The 16,810-nt window shown below is 52.9% G+C and overlaps 1 protein-coding gene across 3 annotated transcripts; it reads left to right on the forward strand.

Moving 5' to 3' along the window:
- Window positions 1–3: 3 nt before the first annotated feature.
- STAMBP (STAM binding protein) lies at window positions 4–16,029 on the forward strand. 3 transcript variants are annotated; one of them, XM_082072603.1, is made up of 10 exons: window positions 4–74; window positions 1,626–1,856; window positions 7,686–7,761; window positions 8,157–8,252; window positions 9,325–9,700; window positions 10,409–10,533; window positions 11,386–11,523; window positions 13,698–13,810; window positions 14,367–14,466; window positions 14,841–16,029. In XM_082072603.1, the coding sequence occupies exons 2-10, from the start codon at window positions 1,648–1,650 to the stop codon at window positions 14,895–14,897; spliced, it is 1,290 nt and encodes a 429-aa protein (XP_081928729.1). In that variant the 5' UTR covers window positions 4–74; window positions 1,626–1,647; the 3' UTR covers window positions 14,898–16,029. The 3 variants fall into 3 exon arrangements, with proteins under 3 accessions (XP_081928729.1, XP_081928730.1, XP_081928731.1); XM_082072604.1 differs by having other exon boundaries at window positions 25–74; window positions 1,631–1,856; XM_082072605.1 differs by lacking the exon at window positions 4–74 and adding an exon at window positions 1,090–1,108 and having other exon boundaries at window positions 1,631–1,856.
- The last annotated feature ends 781 nt before the right edge of the window (window positions 16,030–16,810 follow it).

Here is a 16,810-nt window from a genome sequence, read left to right on the forward strand (position 1 = left end):
AGGTGGGGAGGTGCAGTCGGCGTTTCGGCAACAACCCGGAAGCGCTGAGGGGAGGCGGCGGGTGGCGGCGCCAGGTCAGGGCCGGGCCCGGACAGCGGGGACGGGGAGCGCCCATCGGGGGGTCCTGTCCTCTCAGGGGGGCCGGGCCTCGGTTTGGGGGGGGGTGTCTCGTGTGTGGGCTCCGCTCAGGGCCCCCTGGCTGTGGGTGTCCCCCCTTTTGGGAGGGGGATCCGGTTTGGGGGTGGGAGCCCGTGGGGGATCCTCTGGGCGTTGTTTCAGAGGAGGCCGCGGGGGCTGTTGTGAGGGGGCTCGTCTGCTCTCCTGTGGCGGGGGGGGCTCTGGTTTGGGTGTTTGGGGGGGTATTTTCTCTCTTTTGGAGGGCGATGCCTGGGGGGTCAGTAGTTTGGGGTTTGCAGCTCAGGGTGGGGGGTGGCTTGGACACGTTCTTTGTATTTTGGGGTGCTGCGGGCATTAGAGGGGAGCTCTGGGGTGGGGGTACACGGGGTTACACTGTCTGTTCTCTTTTGTGGGTGAAGGGCTGTGGAACTTGGCACGGGGGGGTTAAGTGACTGAGAGCTCTGGCTTGGGGGAGAAGCTGAACCCCCCGAGCTGTGGCCGTCGCACCCCGCGAGCGAGCGCTTTGCTCGCCTCAAATCCCATCCCACAGCCCTTATTTAAAGCAAGAGGCCCCTCCGGGCTGCGAACTGAGAACCGCGGGCCTCCCTGCCTTAAAAAGGGGCTTCTCCTCCGAGGTAACCCCAGAAAGGCAACTCCTGCGCCGCTCGGGATGCTCGGGAAGCTTAGATCAGCTCAGCTCCGGGACCTTTCCCCTGTTTAGGAAGGAGCCGCAGCAAATCGTGACGTTGCGCGTGTGGCAGTCGCGGCACTTGCGAGGTGCTCTGGATCCAGCGCTGGGATTTCGTAGGGAGTTTAACCCTTAGCGCTGTTCCAGGGTGGCTTTTCCAGGGCAAAACCTGCTTTTTGGGGTAGGGGGAAGAGCGTTGTGGGGGATTTCTGGGCTTGCTGCCCCTCCAACAAGTCTCAGTGCTTTGAATTGATCAGAGAAGGGGTTTGTTGGAGCCAAGCGGGTGGCCCGGATCAGGTTGAGGTGCATTCCTGGGGTGATGGGTGGATGGTGACTGGGCCTGGGCGAGAGCAATTTGGGATGGGGTTTGTTGGGTAAGGATGGATCTGCTGGAACAGCCGTCAGCTCCGTCCTCTCAGTGCTGTGTAAGCAAAACAGCGATCGCTGCGGTGTTGACACCCTGTGCAAACCCGGTTCTGTCTGAGTTTTAATCAAACATATTGGCCGTTTCCCACCAAACTACTGACCAGCGCTAATTTTGTTGTGTGGAGAGACAATTGGGAACAAGGCGCTGCTTTGGGTGGGATTTCTATGAGTCAAACCCAAATCAATTACCAAGCACCAGTGTTGAATTCGTGGCTGCTTTTCAGGTCATAAAGGTGAATATTCAAGCGCTGTGCTTCCAAATTCCTCCCTCAGGACCTCACTTGGCCTGTGTATTAATCACTTTTCTGCCGAGTGGGGGGTGATTTCTACCCAGGAAAGACTTGAGGAAACTGGTGATTTACCTGGTTTTGATGCACTTGACTTTTCCTCCCAGCGCAGAGTTCGTGGCAGCTTTGATGTGCGTGGCGATGCCCGACCCCGCCAGCCTCCCGCCGGAGGAGCGAGTGCGACGGCTCATCCAGATGGGAAGCGCCGTGGAAGTGAACGAGGACGTCCCTCCGCGCCGCTACTACCGCTCCGGCGTGGAAATCCTCCGCATGGCCACCGTGTACTCGGAGGAAGGCAACATCGAGCGGGCCTTTATTCTGTACAACAAATATATCACGTAAGAGCGGCCCCGCTTCGTTCATTCGCAACTCGCGTTGACATGAGGGGTTGTGGGTTTTGAGTGGGTCTAAACGCCTCGCTGAGCTGGAAGAACAGGGTTCTGGCCAGGGCTCTGCTCCTTTTCAGTTTTAGTGCCTGCAGAGGTGATGATAAAGCTGGTTACACTGAGCAGGAGGTGTTGTAAAGGCGTGAGGCACAAACCCACAAATGCTGCTCATGTCTTTGGAGGAAATTTGTAAAAGTTGCCTTTGAAACCAGGCTTGATCTTGTATCTCTCTGTCCCTCTGCTTGTGGAGGCTCCTGTCAACATGAAGGAGGTTTTGACACCATCTATGTTGAAGCTTCCTGGTGTTTTGTCACCACAGAGCAGCCACATCGGCCTCAATTGTCACTGGTTTGGCCGTGACATCGTATGGATCAGCAGGGATCCGAGGTCGAATATCTTGGTGTTGGGCATCTTTGGAAAGGATCTTGGCTGGTTGGTAGTTTCTCTAATAAATGGGGTTTTTTGAGGAAAATCCTGCTTTACACTCAAGTTACTACAGCTTTTACAGCAGGCAGCGAGTTCCTCCTTCAGGTGCGGGGACCGGTTGTATGTTGAGCTTTATATCTCGGCAATAATTGAATCCTCTCCCAACCACACGTATAAACCCAAGCCCCTCATGGGGAAGAGTTCTGGGTCTAAAGAACCTGATTCCAATCAACTGGAATCGTCCATAAACCTAGGCAAGACCCTGTTTGGTGTTTCAGCTGCCGAATCTCCAGCTTTAGGGTCTAAATTCCATGTAGACAAGCAGAGAGCTGCGTATTCTTGCCATCATCTCCTCGACTGGCCAGAAACGAGCCATCTTGGGTCCGAAGCTCTGCTGGCGTGCCCAGCGAGCCGCAGCGTACGCCGTGCTAACGCGGTGACGTGCCGGCACGTCTGGATTGTGTCTGAGCCAGCCTGGAGTACAAGCGGAGTGGACGCGTGGCTCTCGGTGGAGCTGTGCCCGGCGGCATTTAAAGGGCTGAAAACTCTGACCCTCAGAAAATATCCCAGAGGCACGGAGGGTCCCGTTTCCGTCGTTTTTTTGGCCAAAAGCCCATCCCTCCCTTTCACCCAGTGCCACTGCGATATGTTCTCTGGTTTGCCCACGCTACCCGCTTCTCCGGAATGTGGTTGGCATCTCTGTGGGCATTTTCTCCCCATGTGCAGGGTTCCTGCCCCTTAAATCCAACACATTTTTCTCCGATTAGCTTTTCTTCCCCCCTCGCACTTCCTGAGCTTTTATGGGCATCGCAGCGAGTGCCCTGGGAGGCTGCACGGGGAGCTGGGGAGTGTAAAACCCTCGGGAAGGTTTCCAGGCTGGTTACGTAGCCGTGGCCAAAGGACAAGCTCTTTATCTAAACAAATGAACTAAAAGCACCTTCGCTGTTTCATTACAGCAGTGGTGGGCACTCGTGTGTTTTCTCTCCCAGCAGCTTTCAAATGCTCATGGCATTTACGTTACCTGGGCTGCTGAGAAGGTGATAAAACCTTCCCTCGGTGGTGTCATTCCTCCAGTGCTCATGAATATGAGCTTCTGCCCCGCATTGGCCAAAAATATGAACTTAATGTCACCGTCTCGGTTCTTTAAGTGAAGATGTGAAGCTGTAGCTCAAGCAGTTGGTTTGACAAAGTGTTTTCTAGATGTCCTTCCCCATGGGGGTGATCCAGAAGGCAAGAGCAGGGCACTGGTAATTGGAGCCTCTCGCGGTAATTGCCTTTTCTAGAAACGGGATGGGAATTCTTCCCCCGGTGCTCCAGGCACCGTCTATGTGCGGTTCCTTCACAGAGTGCAGGTGCTTCCTGCGTTTGGGGCGGCCTCCAGCCCTGAGAAGGGTGTGAGACGCTTGTAGCATGTTTGGGAGCGAGCACATTGTCCCTGTGAGCCAGGTGTGCTCCGCGTGGCTTTAGGAAGCTGCATTTCTCTTTATTTCCCTACGCAGCACTCCCCGAGGCCTGAATTATGCGGTGAGATCTGTGTTGTGGCGCCTGATTTGGAGAGCCGTCGGTTTTGGGACAGGCTTGTCCAGACGTGGGCTGATCTCGAGACATCCCCAGCGAGGCAGCCCGTTCCCTGCTCGGCCCCCAGACCTCCTGGGGGGTGAGGGGGCAGCAGGGTTGTCTCTAAAAATAAGCAGGCTGGACTTTTAACGTGTGTGTCTTGTCACCTGGGAAGACGGCTGCTCGCTTGTCTTCCTGAACAGCTGCTTCTGTGTTGATCCCAGTGGATGTTTTTCTTGAATTGCTATCAGGCACGGTAGGTTTGGGTTTGCTAGAGCCAGATGAGAAAGAAAGAAAGAAGGAGAGAAGGAAAGGAAGAGAGTAAGGAAGAAGGAGAAGAGAAGGAAAGAAAGAGAGTAAGGAAGAAGGAGAAGAGAAGGAAAGAGAGTAAGGAAGAAGGAGAGCAAGAAAGAAAGAGAGTAAGGAAGAAGGAGAGCAAGAAAGAAAGAGAGTAAGGAAGAAGGAGAGCAAGAAAGAGAGTAAGGAAGAAGGAGAGCAAGAAAGAGAGTAAGGAAGAAGGAGAGCAAGAAAGAGAGTAAGGAAGAAGGAGAGCAAGAAAGAGAGTAAGGAAGAAGGAGAGCAAGAAAGAGAGTAAGGAAGAAGGAGAGCAAGAAAGAGAGTAAGGAAGAAGGAGAGCAAGAAAGAAAGAGAGGAAGAAGGAGAGCAAGAAAGAAAGAGAGTAAGGAAGAAGGAGAGCAAGAAAGAAAGAGAGTAAGGAAGAAGGAGAGCAAGAAAGAAAGAAAGGAAGAAGGAGAGCAGGAAAGGAAGAAAGAAAGGAAGAAGGAGAGCAGGAAAGGAAGAGAGTAAGGAAGAAGGAGAGCAGGAAAGGAAGAGAGTAAGGAAGAAGGAGAGCAGGAAAGGAAGGGAGTAAGGAAGAAGGAGAGCAAGAAAGAAAGAGAGTAAGGAAGAGGGAGAGCAGGAAAGGAAGAGAGTAAGGAAGAAGGAGAGCAGGAAAGGAAGAGAGTAAGGAAGAAGGAGAGCAGGAAAGGAAGAGAGTAAGGAAGAAGGAGAGCAGGAAAGGAAGAGAGTAAGGAAGAAGGAGAGCAGGAAAGGAAGAGAGTAAGGAAGAAGGAGAGCAGGAAAGGAAGAGAGTAAGGAAGAAGGAGAGCAGGAAAGGAAGGGAGTAAGGAAGAAGGAGAGCAGGAAAGGAAGGGAGTAAGGAAGAAGGAGAGCAGGAAAGGAAGGGAGTAAGGAAGAAGGAGAGCAGGAAAGGAAGGGAGTAAGGAAGAAGGAGAGCAAGAAAGAAAGAGAGTAAGGAAGAAGGAGAGCAGGAAAGGAAGAGAGTAAGGAAGAAGGAGAGCAGGAAAGGAAGAGAGTAAGGAAGAAGGAGAGCAGGAAAGGAAGAGAGTAAGGAAGAGGGAGAGCAGGAAAGGAAGAGAGTAAGGAAGAGGGAGAGCAGGAAAGGAAGAGAGTAAGGAAGAAGGAGAGCAGGAAAGGAAGAGAGTAAGGAAGAAGGAGAGCAGGAAAGGAAGAGAGTAAGGAAGAAGGAGAGCAGGAAAGGAAGAGAGTAAGGAAGAAGGAGAGCAGGAAAGGAAGAGAGTAAGGAAGAAGGAGAGCAGGAAAGGAAGAGAGTAAGGAAGAAGGAGAGCAGGAAAGGAAGAGAGTAAGGAAGAAGGAGAGCAGGAAAGGAAGAGAGTAAGGAAGAAGGAGAGCAGGAAAGGAAGAGAGTAAGGAAGAAGGAGAGCAGGAAAGGAAGAGAGTAAGGAAGAAGGAGAGCAGGAAAGGAAGAGAGTAAGGAAGAAGGAGAGCAGGAAAGGAAGAGAGTAAGGAAGAAGGAGAGCAGGAAAGGAAGAGAGTAAGGAAGAAGGAGAGCAGGAAAGGAAGAGAGTAAGGAAGAAGGAGAGCAGGAAAGGAAGAGAGTAAGGAAGAAGGAGAGCAGGAAAGGAAGAGAGTAAGGAAGAAGGAGAGCAGGAAAGGAAGGAAGGAGAGAAAGGAAGGAAGAGAGGAAGGAAGGAAAGAAAGAAGGAGACAAGGAAAGAAGGAGGGAGAGAAACGAAAGAGAGCAAGAAAGAAAGAGAGTAAAAGAGAGAGAAAGAAGGAAGGAGAGAAAGCAAGATGTGAATTTTCCGTGGTGTTTGGGCTCATGGTTTGCCTGCGGGGCTGTGAGCCACCGGGATCGACTCCGGGTTTTTGCGTGGGGTGTTGCAAGGGACTCGAGCGATGCTGACTTGGCGCGCGTGCCGGAGCAGTGCTTAAAAATAGCCCGTGCTGAGGCGCTCGGTGCCAAACAGCTGCTGCTCAGAGTGGACGGGGGAGCAGGCGGAGGTTTGAACGAGCCCAGAAACTCCTGGCGGTGGGAGCCGCAGGTTTCGCTCTTGCCAAACCTCAGCTGGGCTGGCGATAGGAAATTCGAACATTTCTGCCCTTCCTCTGCCTCCATCCTCTGCCTCATTCCACACCCTGGCCTTGCTTCACGTTTTTCAGCTTTCTCATCCCACTGCCCACCTTTTTTCCCCCTTCCTGACTTGTGGAAAACCAGCTGTCTCCGCTGGTTTTTCCATCCTCTCCAGGCCAGCATCTGCTCTTAATCCTTCTTAATTAATCCCTTCCATTTTAATCTGCGAGCTGTTGGCAATGATCGCAGCCTTGTTTTGGCTCCTCGACACAGTGACCTACTTCACAACCGCCAGCGGGGACCTCGCCGGGCGTTTGGGATGGAGCGATGGCTCCGCCGCGGCTCCTCGTTGTGCTGTGGTTACACCGATCCCGCGGTCTCCAGCGAGACCATCCCCACGCTCTCCGTGACAACTGAGAGCATTCAGCGTTGCCAAAAATCCTTCCTTTTCCCTGAGGTTTTGAAGCAGCTGGGTTTATTTACCACACATGCAGAGGCTTCTCAGTGTGAGGAGCATTCTCACTCCGTTCCCCCTGAGTTTTTCCCACTTGGTTTGTTTGTGCCGCTCCCTGGGGCACAGTTGAGCGCTCACGACCCTTCTTGTTGTGCCTGGAAGAAGCTGGAGAGCGAATTGCCCCATGTTTGGGGGCTTTTTTCCTTCTTCTAGCGCTTGCAGCACTTTTCCTCTGCACCTTCCGTGTCCTGCAGAGCTCCCTGGAAGGAGGGACCAGTTATCCTGTGCAGAGAGGGGCCAAAGATTAACCTCTTTGTAGTCATGCTGGTTGATGTTGAGCTCAGTCTTGATTTCCCTCCCCAAAGCCTGCGCAGAATTAGTCCTGCCTGAAATATTGCCCTGACTTTCTGAGGTGAGGGGGCCCCGGAGCCAAAAGGCTCCTGACGCAGCAGGATGTTGTGAACTTGTTTTTAGCTCACCTGCAAGTTTCCTCTTCCCAAGGTCTGAGTTAATTTTCTCATCTCTTGCACAAAGTGTTTGTTCCCTCGTGCAGAAGGACGATGAGCGCTGAGTCAGCCAGTCCTTGAGCTCTAGTGTAATCCCCTTGGATGCTCGCGGAGATGGAGGCAGCTGCCCGAGGACCTTCCTGAACCTCTGCCAGCGTCCTTGGTGTCTTAGACCGGCTTATTAATGTTTCTGTTCAAAACAAATGGATTTATCCCTGAGGATTGTCTCCGAAGTCCAGGTGGAAGAAAAATCTGTGCAACGTGCTCCCCTGAGACTGAACGAGATGTTGTGTGCTGGGAAGAGCTCAGAAGTTGTCTGATGGAGTTGTGTGTCTCACAGAAAGGCAGACGACTGTCCTGATTGTGGGGAGCACAGGGAGGTGGCAGAGCAAGGGGACAGTGCTGGAGGGGACTTATCCATCCCCCTAAAATGCCACTTACTGCTTTGTGCTTCTCCCTTCCTGCTGTGATTCAGAAATGCAGTTTCTCTCCTGTGCTTCCAGGCTCTTCATCGAGAAGCTGCCGCAGCACCGTGATTACAAAACTGCTGTCCTACCCGAAAAGAGGGAGACAATGAAAGTAAGTGGTGACATTGCTGAGTCTTCAACGGTTGCTGTCAGAAATGTTGTGGGGTTTCATGGCTCTGGAACGAGCGATCCACAAAAACAAGCTTTGGCTTTGGACCGAGGGTTTGGGTTCTTCTCGCCCCATTGTACTTGTGCTGGGCTGGCCATGATTGCCCAGTTTACTTTCTACTGGGCACTGGAGTCTCCTTTCTTCTCTCTTAAACCCCCTGATTTTTAAAACCATGTGGCCGGATGCTCAGCGTGGTGGCCCTCAGGGGCTCCTTGTGAACAAGCGGCTGGTTTATAATCTCTGGGTGCTACATGTGCGTTGATTCTTGCATCTCCTTGCGTCATGTTTTTCTTGCCTTGGGGCTACCAGTCCCTTACGACTGTGTCTTCTCCCTCCAGAAACTGAAAGAAGTAGCCTTCCCCAGAGCTGAAGAGCTCAAGGAGGAGCTGTTAAAGAGGTACGCCAAGGACTATGCTAAGTACAAGGAGCAGAAGGTGAGTGAGAGGAGACTGGAGGCCTGTGCTCCCCAGGAGCCCCTCAGCAACAAAGGGGTTGGAAGAGGGAAGATCTCTAGGGCTCCCGGGGTGCTCGGAAATGTGAAATCTAGGGAGCCCCAGCTTGCAGGGTCCAGCCTTATCACCTGCAGCACAGGGCTGTCCCTCCCACATGGCCAAAAAAGCCACCGGCATCCTGACTTGTACCAGCACTGGTGTGGCCAGCAGGCCCATGGCAGTGACCGTCCCCGTGCTGGGACCTGGGGAGGCCAAACCTCGAATCCTGGGGGCAGTTTATGCCCCTAATGCCAAAAAAGCCCTTGAGGTGCTGGAGCGAGTTGAGAGAAGGGAACAGAGCTGGGGAAGGGGCTGGAGCACAAGTGTGATGGGAGCGGCTGAGGGACCTGGAATAAGATGGGAGGAACCGGCCTCAAGTTGCGCCAGGGGAGGTTGAGATTGGCTGTGGGGAACAATTTCTTCCCCAAAGAAGCATTGGAACAGGCTGCCCAGGGCAGTGCTGGAGTCACCATCCCTGGAGGGTTGGACAGACGGACATGAGGTTCTCAGGACATGGGGCAGTGCCGGGGGTGGGTTATGGGTGAACTCGATGATCTTGAGGATCTTTTCCAACCAAAGTGATTCTGTGATCCTGTCTCACCTGCCATTATATTATGTCGGTGAATCTGTCATAGGCGTCCTTGCATTTCTTTTCCTTGTGCATCCTGGACTCAGTCTGAGCTGAGACTTATTATTTTTTTTCCTCTTTTTCGCAATGTGAGGTTTAGGTTTTAAGATCCAGAAACTCAACAGGCAGCTGGCAACAGCGTGGGCAAGGACCCAGGGTTCTGTGTGCAAAGCACAAAACTCTGCAGTCAGTTTTGCTGTGGACGAGTGAGATTTTAGAGACAGAATAGAGGGAAATCAACCCAGAATTATATTTCTGTGGAAGTGGGAGGTAAGGCAGCAGTTTTACTGCCCTGGTCTAGCTGACTGTCCTGATAGACGTGTGGATTTTGCCTCGGGTTAGTGTTCCACTGTCTGCTGCTCTCCCTTGACATATCTCTCCTTGCAGAAGGAGGAAGAAGAGGAATTCGCACGCAACTTGGCTTTGCAGCAGCAGCTGGAAGAGGAGAGAAATCGGGTAGCGCTGATGAAGCAGCAGCAGGCAGAGCAAGAGCAATTTAATGCCTTCGAGGAGATGATTCGACGGCAGGAGCTGGAGAAGGAACGTCTAAGGATAGTGCAGGAATTTGGAAAGCCAGAGCCGAGCCCCGAGTCTCTGGATGGACCCCTCATCCCCGGTGTGGAAAAACCCCCGACTGATTTAATCCCAAAGGTTCCTGTCTCTCCAGTTCACCCTGCGAGTCCGTCAACGGGGACCATCTCGTCCAAACCTCCTGTCGTAGACAGATCTTTGAAACCTGGTGCTTTGGGGAGCACAGAAAACAGTTAGTACCTCTCAGTACCCCTTTCTCCCTCGCTTGAGCTGAGCCTAACATGGCCAAGGAGCCAATTTGTCTGGAAGCATTTGGAAATAGCTGGTTGTGGCTCTGTCCCTTCGGGGGATTCTGCCTTCCAAGTCACTGGATGTTCTCCCTGTTGTCCAGGAAAGGTTTGCAGGGTTGGCGGGAACTTTTCCTCTTGGGAATCATCCCTTCTGGCTTCTCCAGCCCAGTCTCTGTTCAAATCTAGAGGCTACAGCCCATTTTGGCTTTTCTCAGTCCAAATACATGCTGGAGATTGAGGTTTAGTTCCTGGCTGGGCTGACCAAATCTTCCTCCTGATCAAATTCTCCTTTTCTGCCAAATATGGCTGGGAAGTACCGATCCGGACATTTCCAAATGTCTGGTTCTTGACCAGGGACACATCTTACTTTAAATGACGTTTTGTAAGAGTGTGTCATTTCATTTTTGTTAACAAAATACTATTTTTTGGACACACTAAGGTCTTTTTCTCTCTGTGTCTCTTTCCCTGCCTGTCCTTTATGAAGCGTCCCAGTGACTTCATTTATCTGTGACTGTCACGGCAGACATCAGAGCAGTTAATGTTTCCAGGCTGAATTTTTTCAGTCTGGTCCCTCCAGACACTGACCCGAGGGACCTTTTCTCCAGCGTCCCCATCTGTCCTTGCTCACTGCTCTCCCGTTCTCCCTACAGATGCGAGTATGGATGTCCTTCGCCAGGTCATCGTCCCCAGGGAGCTCTGCCACAAGTTCCTCCAGCTGGCTGATGCCAACACAGTGCGGGGTGTGGAGACGTGCGGGATCCTCTGCGGCAAGCTGGTAAGGTCGTAATCCTAATTAAGACCCTGGAAGAGGCGCAGTGGCCTTTTTTTCAAGGTGCAAGAGCTTTGAAAATGGCTGGAAGACCCTGATTTTTACCACGGTTTCGCTGATGACCAGGGTTTCATGTGAGCGTTAGGGATGATCTACCTCTCCTTTTCCTCCCTTTTACATTAGGATTTCCTCACATTGAGGGGCAAGTCTTCAGCTTCCTCTCCCCTGTTTTTCCCTCTGCTGGGTACAAACATTCCGATGTTGCCAGTGACAGGCGGCTCTGGTGACTTGTCCCTTTGGTACCAGCAGTACTGAGGTGTCCCAGCTGTGAACCAGGACCCTCAGCAAGACAAAGCTGTGCAAACACCGACCGGAGACAGCTAGTTGTCCCCCAAAGAGTTTGCGTCACTTGGGGCTGCTTTGTTTGAAGAAATTTGCTTTGAAATGCAGCTGTTTGATGTAGCAAGTTTCTGGAGTCCAGCTGCTGCCAGACACTTGGTGATTATTTAATTATGAGGCATCATCTCCTAGTGAGCAGAGAGATTCGCTTTGGTGCTGTCTGGGACTTTTTGAAGCTCTTGTGGGTGCTCTGCACAGCAGGGAAAATGAAATAGAAAGCTGTGGGTCGTGCTCAAACTTGGAAAATCCAGCAGATTCTCTGTCAATAACCTGCAGTTACCATTTCTGTGACCTGGAAATGGATGGTAGATACATCCGCGGGCTTGTTTCCAGAGCTGCCGTTCCCCTGGCTTGGGCCCCTGGGTGATGAATAAGGATGTATGACGTTCCCAAAGCTTAGGAAATTACCTTTGCACCAGTGATTCCAGTGGGTAACGGCTTCCCCGTGCTGCCTTGCAGATGAGGAACGAGTTCACGATAACCCACGTCATCATCCCCAAGCAGCACGGAGGCCCCGATTATTGCAACACGGAGAACGAGGAGGAGCTCTTCATGATCCAGGACCAGCACGGCCTTGTGACGCTCGGCTGGATCCACGTGAGCCTCTTGTTTCTGTTTTATTTCCAGCCTGGCTTTGTATTACTAGGAGGGAAAGGGGTGTGCAGAGTAGGGCTGGCCGAGGAGAATTTCCTGGAGAGCATGGCACGGATGGACTTCTGCAGTCTCAGAAATCCAGGCTTGGTTTAAGTTCGGGTTGCTTCCTAAAGCATCAGGTGCTTTGTGGCACTGGGGAAGCCAAACCTCAAATCCTGGGGTCACTTTTGGGCTCCTCACCTCAGGGCTCAAAATGGCGGGACCAGAATCACCTCAGGGCTCAAAATGGCGGGACCAGAATCACCTCAGGGCTCAAAATGGTGGCACCAGGGGCACCAAAATCACCTCAAAACACAAAATGGTGGCCAGAGGGGTGGCGGGATCACCTCATGAAAGCCCTTGAGGTGCTGGAGCGAGTTGAGAGAAGGGAACGGAGCTGGTGAGGAGCTGGAGCACAAGTGTGATGGGAGCGGCTGAGGGACCTGGGGGTTCAGCTGGAGAACAGGAGCTGAGGGGAGACCTTCTGATCTCTGAACTGCCTGAAAGGAGCTTGGAGCCAGGGGGGTCGGGCTCTGCTCCCCAGGAACAAGCGCCAGGAGCAGAGGAAATGGCCTCAAGTTGCACCAGGGGAGGTTGAGGTTGGACGTGGGGAACAATTTCTTCCCCAAAGGGCTGTGGGGCATTGGAACAGGCTGCCCAGGGCAGTGCTGGAGTCACCATCCCTGGAGGGTTGGACAGACGGAGACGAGGTTCTCAGGACATGGGGCAGTGCCAGGGGTGGGGGAACAGTTGGACTCGACCTTGAGGGTCTTTTCCAACCAAAACAATTCTATGATTCTAAAGTGGGATATTGACCCTGAAGCTCGTGTTTCATCCAGCTAAATCTGACTCCAGAGGCACCGTCGGGGCATCCCCAGCTCCCAGCGCGTCCCGTCGCGTGTCCCCGCGCAGCGCTGTGCTCACACAGCTGTGTGCTGCTCTGCCACGGACGTGCCCGTTCCAGATTCCTGCGCTGGCTGCAGCGCTGCCTGTCCCCGCGGAGCCTTTGGCAGTCGGATCGGTGCCAAGCAAAACGTTTGGTGCTGCTGAGTAATCTCTCGAAAGCAGCAGCTGCCTCGCAGGCTTCGACAAATAAATGCCTGCTGCGTGTGCCTGATACATGCGGGGCGTCTGCTTTTGGTGTTAACTCTTCAGTGGCGGAACCTGCGGCATTCAGGGACCCTCAAGGTTTCTTTTGAACTTTCTGCTGGTCTTGGCAGCAAAAATCTAAGAAGCGGAAGGGGAAAGACCTTTTCAGCAAGAGTTAGGCTGTGAAATCCAGCTGTCAGCTGGAGCTGGGTAAGGTGGTGGTTGTCTGATTGTACAACCCTAGGCGGTCTTGTGGAATGTGACATCTTGAGGTGCCTTGGTGGAATGTTCCCTGCCTGGTGCTGGGTCCTTTGCTTCAGTCACAACAACCCCATGAACGCTGCAGGCTGGGGAAGAGCGGCTGGAAAAGGACCTGGTGTTGGTGACAGCGGCTGAACATGAGCCAGCGTGTGCCCAGGTGGCCAAGAGGCCACCGGCATCCTGGCTGGTACCAGCACTGTGTGGCCAGCAGGCCCAGGGCAGCGACCGTCCCTGTGCTGGGACCTGGGGAGGAAAAACCTTGAATCCTGGGGGCAGTTTTGGGCTCCTCACGCCAAGAAAGATCTTGAGGTGCTGGAGCGAGTTGAGAGAAGGGAATGGAGCTGGGGAAGGGGCTGGAGCACAAGTGTGATGGGAGCGGCTGAGGGACCTGGAATAAGATGGGAGGAAGCGGCTTCAAATTGCGCCAGGGAAGGTTGAAGTTGGAAATTTGGGATAATTTCTTCCCCAAAGGGCTGTGGGGCATTGGAACAGGCTGCCCAGGGCAGTGCTGGAGTCACCATCCCTGGAGGGTTGGACAGACGGACATGAGGTTCTCAGGACATGGGGCAGTGCTGGGGGTGGGTTCTGATTGGACTCGATGAGCTTGAGTGTCTTTTCAAACCAAAATGATTCTATGATTGTATGATTTTCAGTATGCCAGCATGTCCTCTGTGCCATCCATCCATATCTCTTCTCTGTTAAAACCTTCTCTTGGCAGATGTGTTCCCTTTGGATTTGTTGCCCAACTCTGCTCTAATTTCTTCTCTTTTCTGTTCCCTGTGTTGCAGACTCACCCCACGCAGACAGCTTTCCTCTCCAGCGTCGACCTGCACACGCACTGCTCCTACCAGATGATGTTGCCAGAGTCCATCGCTATCGTGTGTTCTCCGAAATACCAGGAGTAAGTGTGGCTGTGGGGTGGGGGATGCCTTTCCCTCCCCCTGTGCTACCCAAAAAAGGCTGGAGCCAGGGGGGGTCGGGCTCTGCTCCCCCGGAACAAGCGCCAGGAGCAGAGGAAACGGCCTCAAGTTGCGCCAGGGGAGGTTGAGGTTGGATGTGGGGAACAATTTCTTCCCCAAAGGGCTGTGGGGCATTGGAACAGGCTGCCCAGGGCAGTGGTGGAGTTGAGCAGGGGGTGTCACCTCTTCAGAAGGACTATTTACGACCTTTTCACTATCAAATTCCTGCTGTGGTAATAAAATGTCAAATCGCACAGTAAAAGTTTCACTGGAGGAGCAGGTGTGATTGATTCAACAGCTTTTCTGAGCTGGTTTGGGGGTCGTATCGTTGCCCACCCATGACAGGAGATGGGTCTGCAGGCACCATGGAGAATCCCACAGCGTGTCTGTGCTCCTGATTGAGTTGAACAAGCTCAGACCTGCTCCTTGCAACACAGAAGCAGCCGCTTCTCCTTGCACAGGCTTCAGCTACACTCAGCTTGTGTTTCTTTGCTCCAGGACAGGGTTTTTCAAGCTGACGGAGCACGGCCTGGAGGAGATCTCTTCCTGCCGGCAGAAAGGATTCCATCCGCACCCTAAAGACCCTCCTCTCTTCACCGTAAGTCACCCCACAAGGGCTGTAGCACCACGAGTCGGTGTATTGGACACTTCACTTGAATTTATATCAGTTTTGAGGTGCTGGGCTGCGACTCAGGGCCAGCGGGATGGGCTGATGGGGCTGGTGTCCTCCTAGAGTTGAGCTGCAAAAGCTTTCTGACTTGTTAGCCTGTGTTACCGATCAGTTCTCTGCAGAAACAGGTCAAGGCAGCGACAAGACTTTTATTTGAGAGAGAGATTTGTATTTGTGCTCTTTTACGGTCTCCATGGCACACGGAGAGGGCTGTTCTGCAAAGGTTGTATCGGGAGGCCGAAGAGACTCACCTGAGCTGTGGGAACATCCCAATAACCCCCGTCCCTTTTTTTCTCTTCCAGACCTGCAATCACGTGTCGGTAGTCGAGAGAGACGTGGTCCTGATGGATCTCCGATAGGCCTCCTGCCTTAGCCGTTTACAGAAATCCATCTCCCTTCCTTCTAGGCCTAGGGAAATGTGGTTTTTTCCTCCTGTAGCAGATGATTTCTACCGTGTAGTGATCCTTCCCCTTCCTCCTCCGATAATCGCGGTGAAATCGATGCCCTGAGCTCAGTGGGAGCCCGTGGAACCTCAGTGCCTGGCGTGGGGCTGGCGGAGCGGTGCTGAGGTTCAAGGTGTGGGGAAAAGCTAACTGGAAATGCGAAGGCAGAAGCTAATACTGAAGCGATTATTTAATACTCTAATCTATGGCTCAAACAGCTTCCTGAGGGTGGGTTCCCTGTGATTTGCTGCACCCATGAGGTGCGGAAGCCTCTTCAAGTGCTTTCTAAAGTGAGACTTGCCCAGATTTTTGCTTTGTTTTGCCTCTCTGGGTTGCTCTGGGCTTGGCACAGCTGCTGGAGCAGATCAATCTTTCCTCTAGTTTAAGATTAAACCTTCCTAACCCCTCTCATGCAAGAGCTTATCTCCGCTGAGCCGGAGCGAGTGCTGCTTGCTGGTTCTCGGGTCTTTGCCTGGTGAGGTACGAAAGAGCCCGGTTTCCTTTGGGAGCCCCAATTTCAGTGTTTCAGGGGAGACACTTTGCACAAGCGGCTCCGTTCTGGCAGCGATTAGGGGCATCTGGTTCCTTTATTCCTTTTCCTGGATGGGAAATTCGCTTTGCCTTGTTCCTGGTGTTACCACAGAGGAGGCTCTCGGTCTCTTGACTGTTGTACGAAGGCGCTGCGAGGCCATCGCGTCTCCGAGACGCGACTCCAGCAGCTTTCGCTGCTTTTATCCCTAAAGTTCACCGCATCCAATTGCCGCTGAGCTTCTCCAAGCAGTGTGAACTCTGTCCTTGCCAAAACCGAGTGTGATTTTCTTTCCTTTGCCCTCACGTTGCCAGCGCTGGGAGGGAAGAAGCAGAAAAGTGGAAGGCGGCCGGCCTCAAAACGCGACCCGCAGCATCTCCGCATCCTCATCGGGATGCTCTGATGATCTGAACGTCACGGGGAATAAGGCTGGAGTCGCCTTCCCACCCAGCACGTGTACATACGTGTTCTTTATGTCGCGTCCGTGTACAGTTGAACACAGACAGATTGTGTGATCTCGGTTTCTTTTGTCACTTGTGTTCTTTAAGCAAACGCCGTGGGTCAGGGGGAACCGCCGTGGCTGAAAGAGGGGAGGGAATCCCTTTATTTAGGGGTCGTGTTTATTTGCCTCTCCTGCATTACAAACTGCGGCTATCATCGATTTTGCAGCCAATTTTTGGAAACAGGCTGCCCCCTGGCAGCGGGAGGGAAGCGAGGGGACTTCGGGGCGTCTGTGGGGATTAATTCTCAGCCCTGATTTATTTAAACCATGCTCAGGGGAGCATTTTGCAGCCTCGGTGTGGGGGTGTTCGTCCCACAGCGCTGCTCTTCACCCTTCACCTCTTGCAAAGCAGCGAATCCTTCGAATTTTTAGTGAGTATCAACACATTTATCTCAGCTCCCCATCCCTGAAAGTCTCAGCTCTGAGCTACCCCAGCGTCGAGCAGAGAGAACAAACCATGGCAAGGAGCTGGTGGCAAATCCCTGCTCCGCTCAGAGCTTGTCCCAGTGACCGATAAACCCTCGTGGGGAATTTTTGGAATCGAGGGCTGGGATTCTCACGTCAGCGCGCAGCTGCTGCTCGCGCCCGGCCCCGCTCTCCGAGCTGGCAGCTTTTTAATCACATTTTTTCACTTTAAAATCCACTGAGTCATGAGTTTTGCGTATCGGGATGAACGCCGATATCCTGCTTGACGTGCCACTGACCCACCCCGTTTATCCAGACACCACATTTCTTAAAATCCCTCGCAACGAGGGGGGTTGAATTTGGTAAGAGCCAAACCGCGCTTTGCCAGGAACG

Source organism: Streptopelia decaocto, assembly GCF_964273445.1.
Source record: "Streptopelia decaocto genome assembly, chromosome: 25".
NCBI classification, from domain to species: Eukaryota; Metazoa; Chordata; class Aves; order Columbiformes; family Columbidae; genus Streptopelia; species Streptopelia decaocto.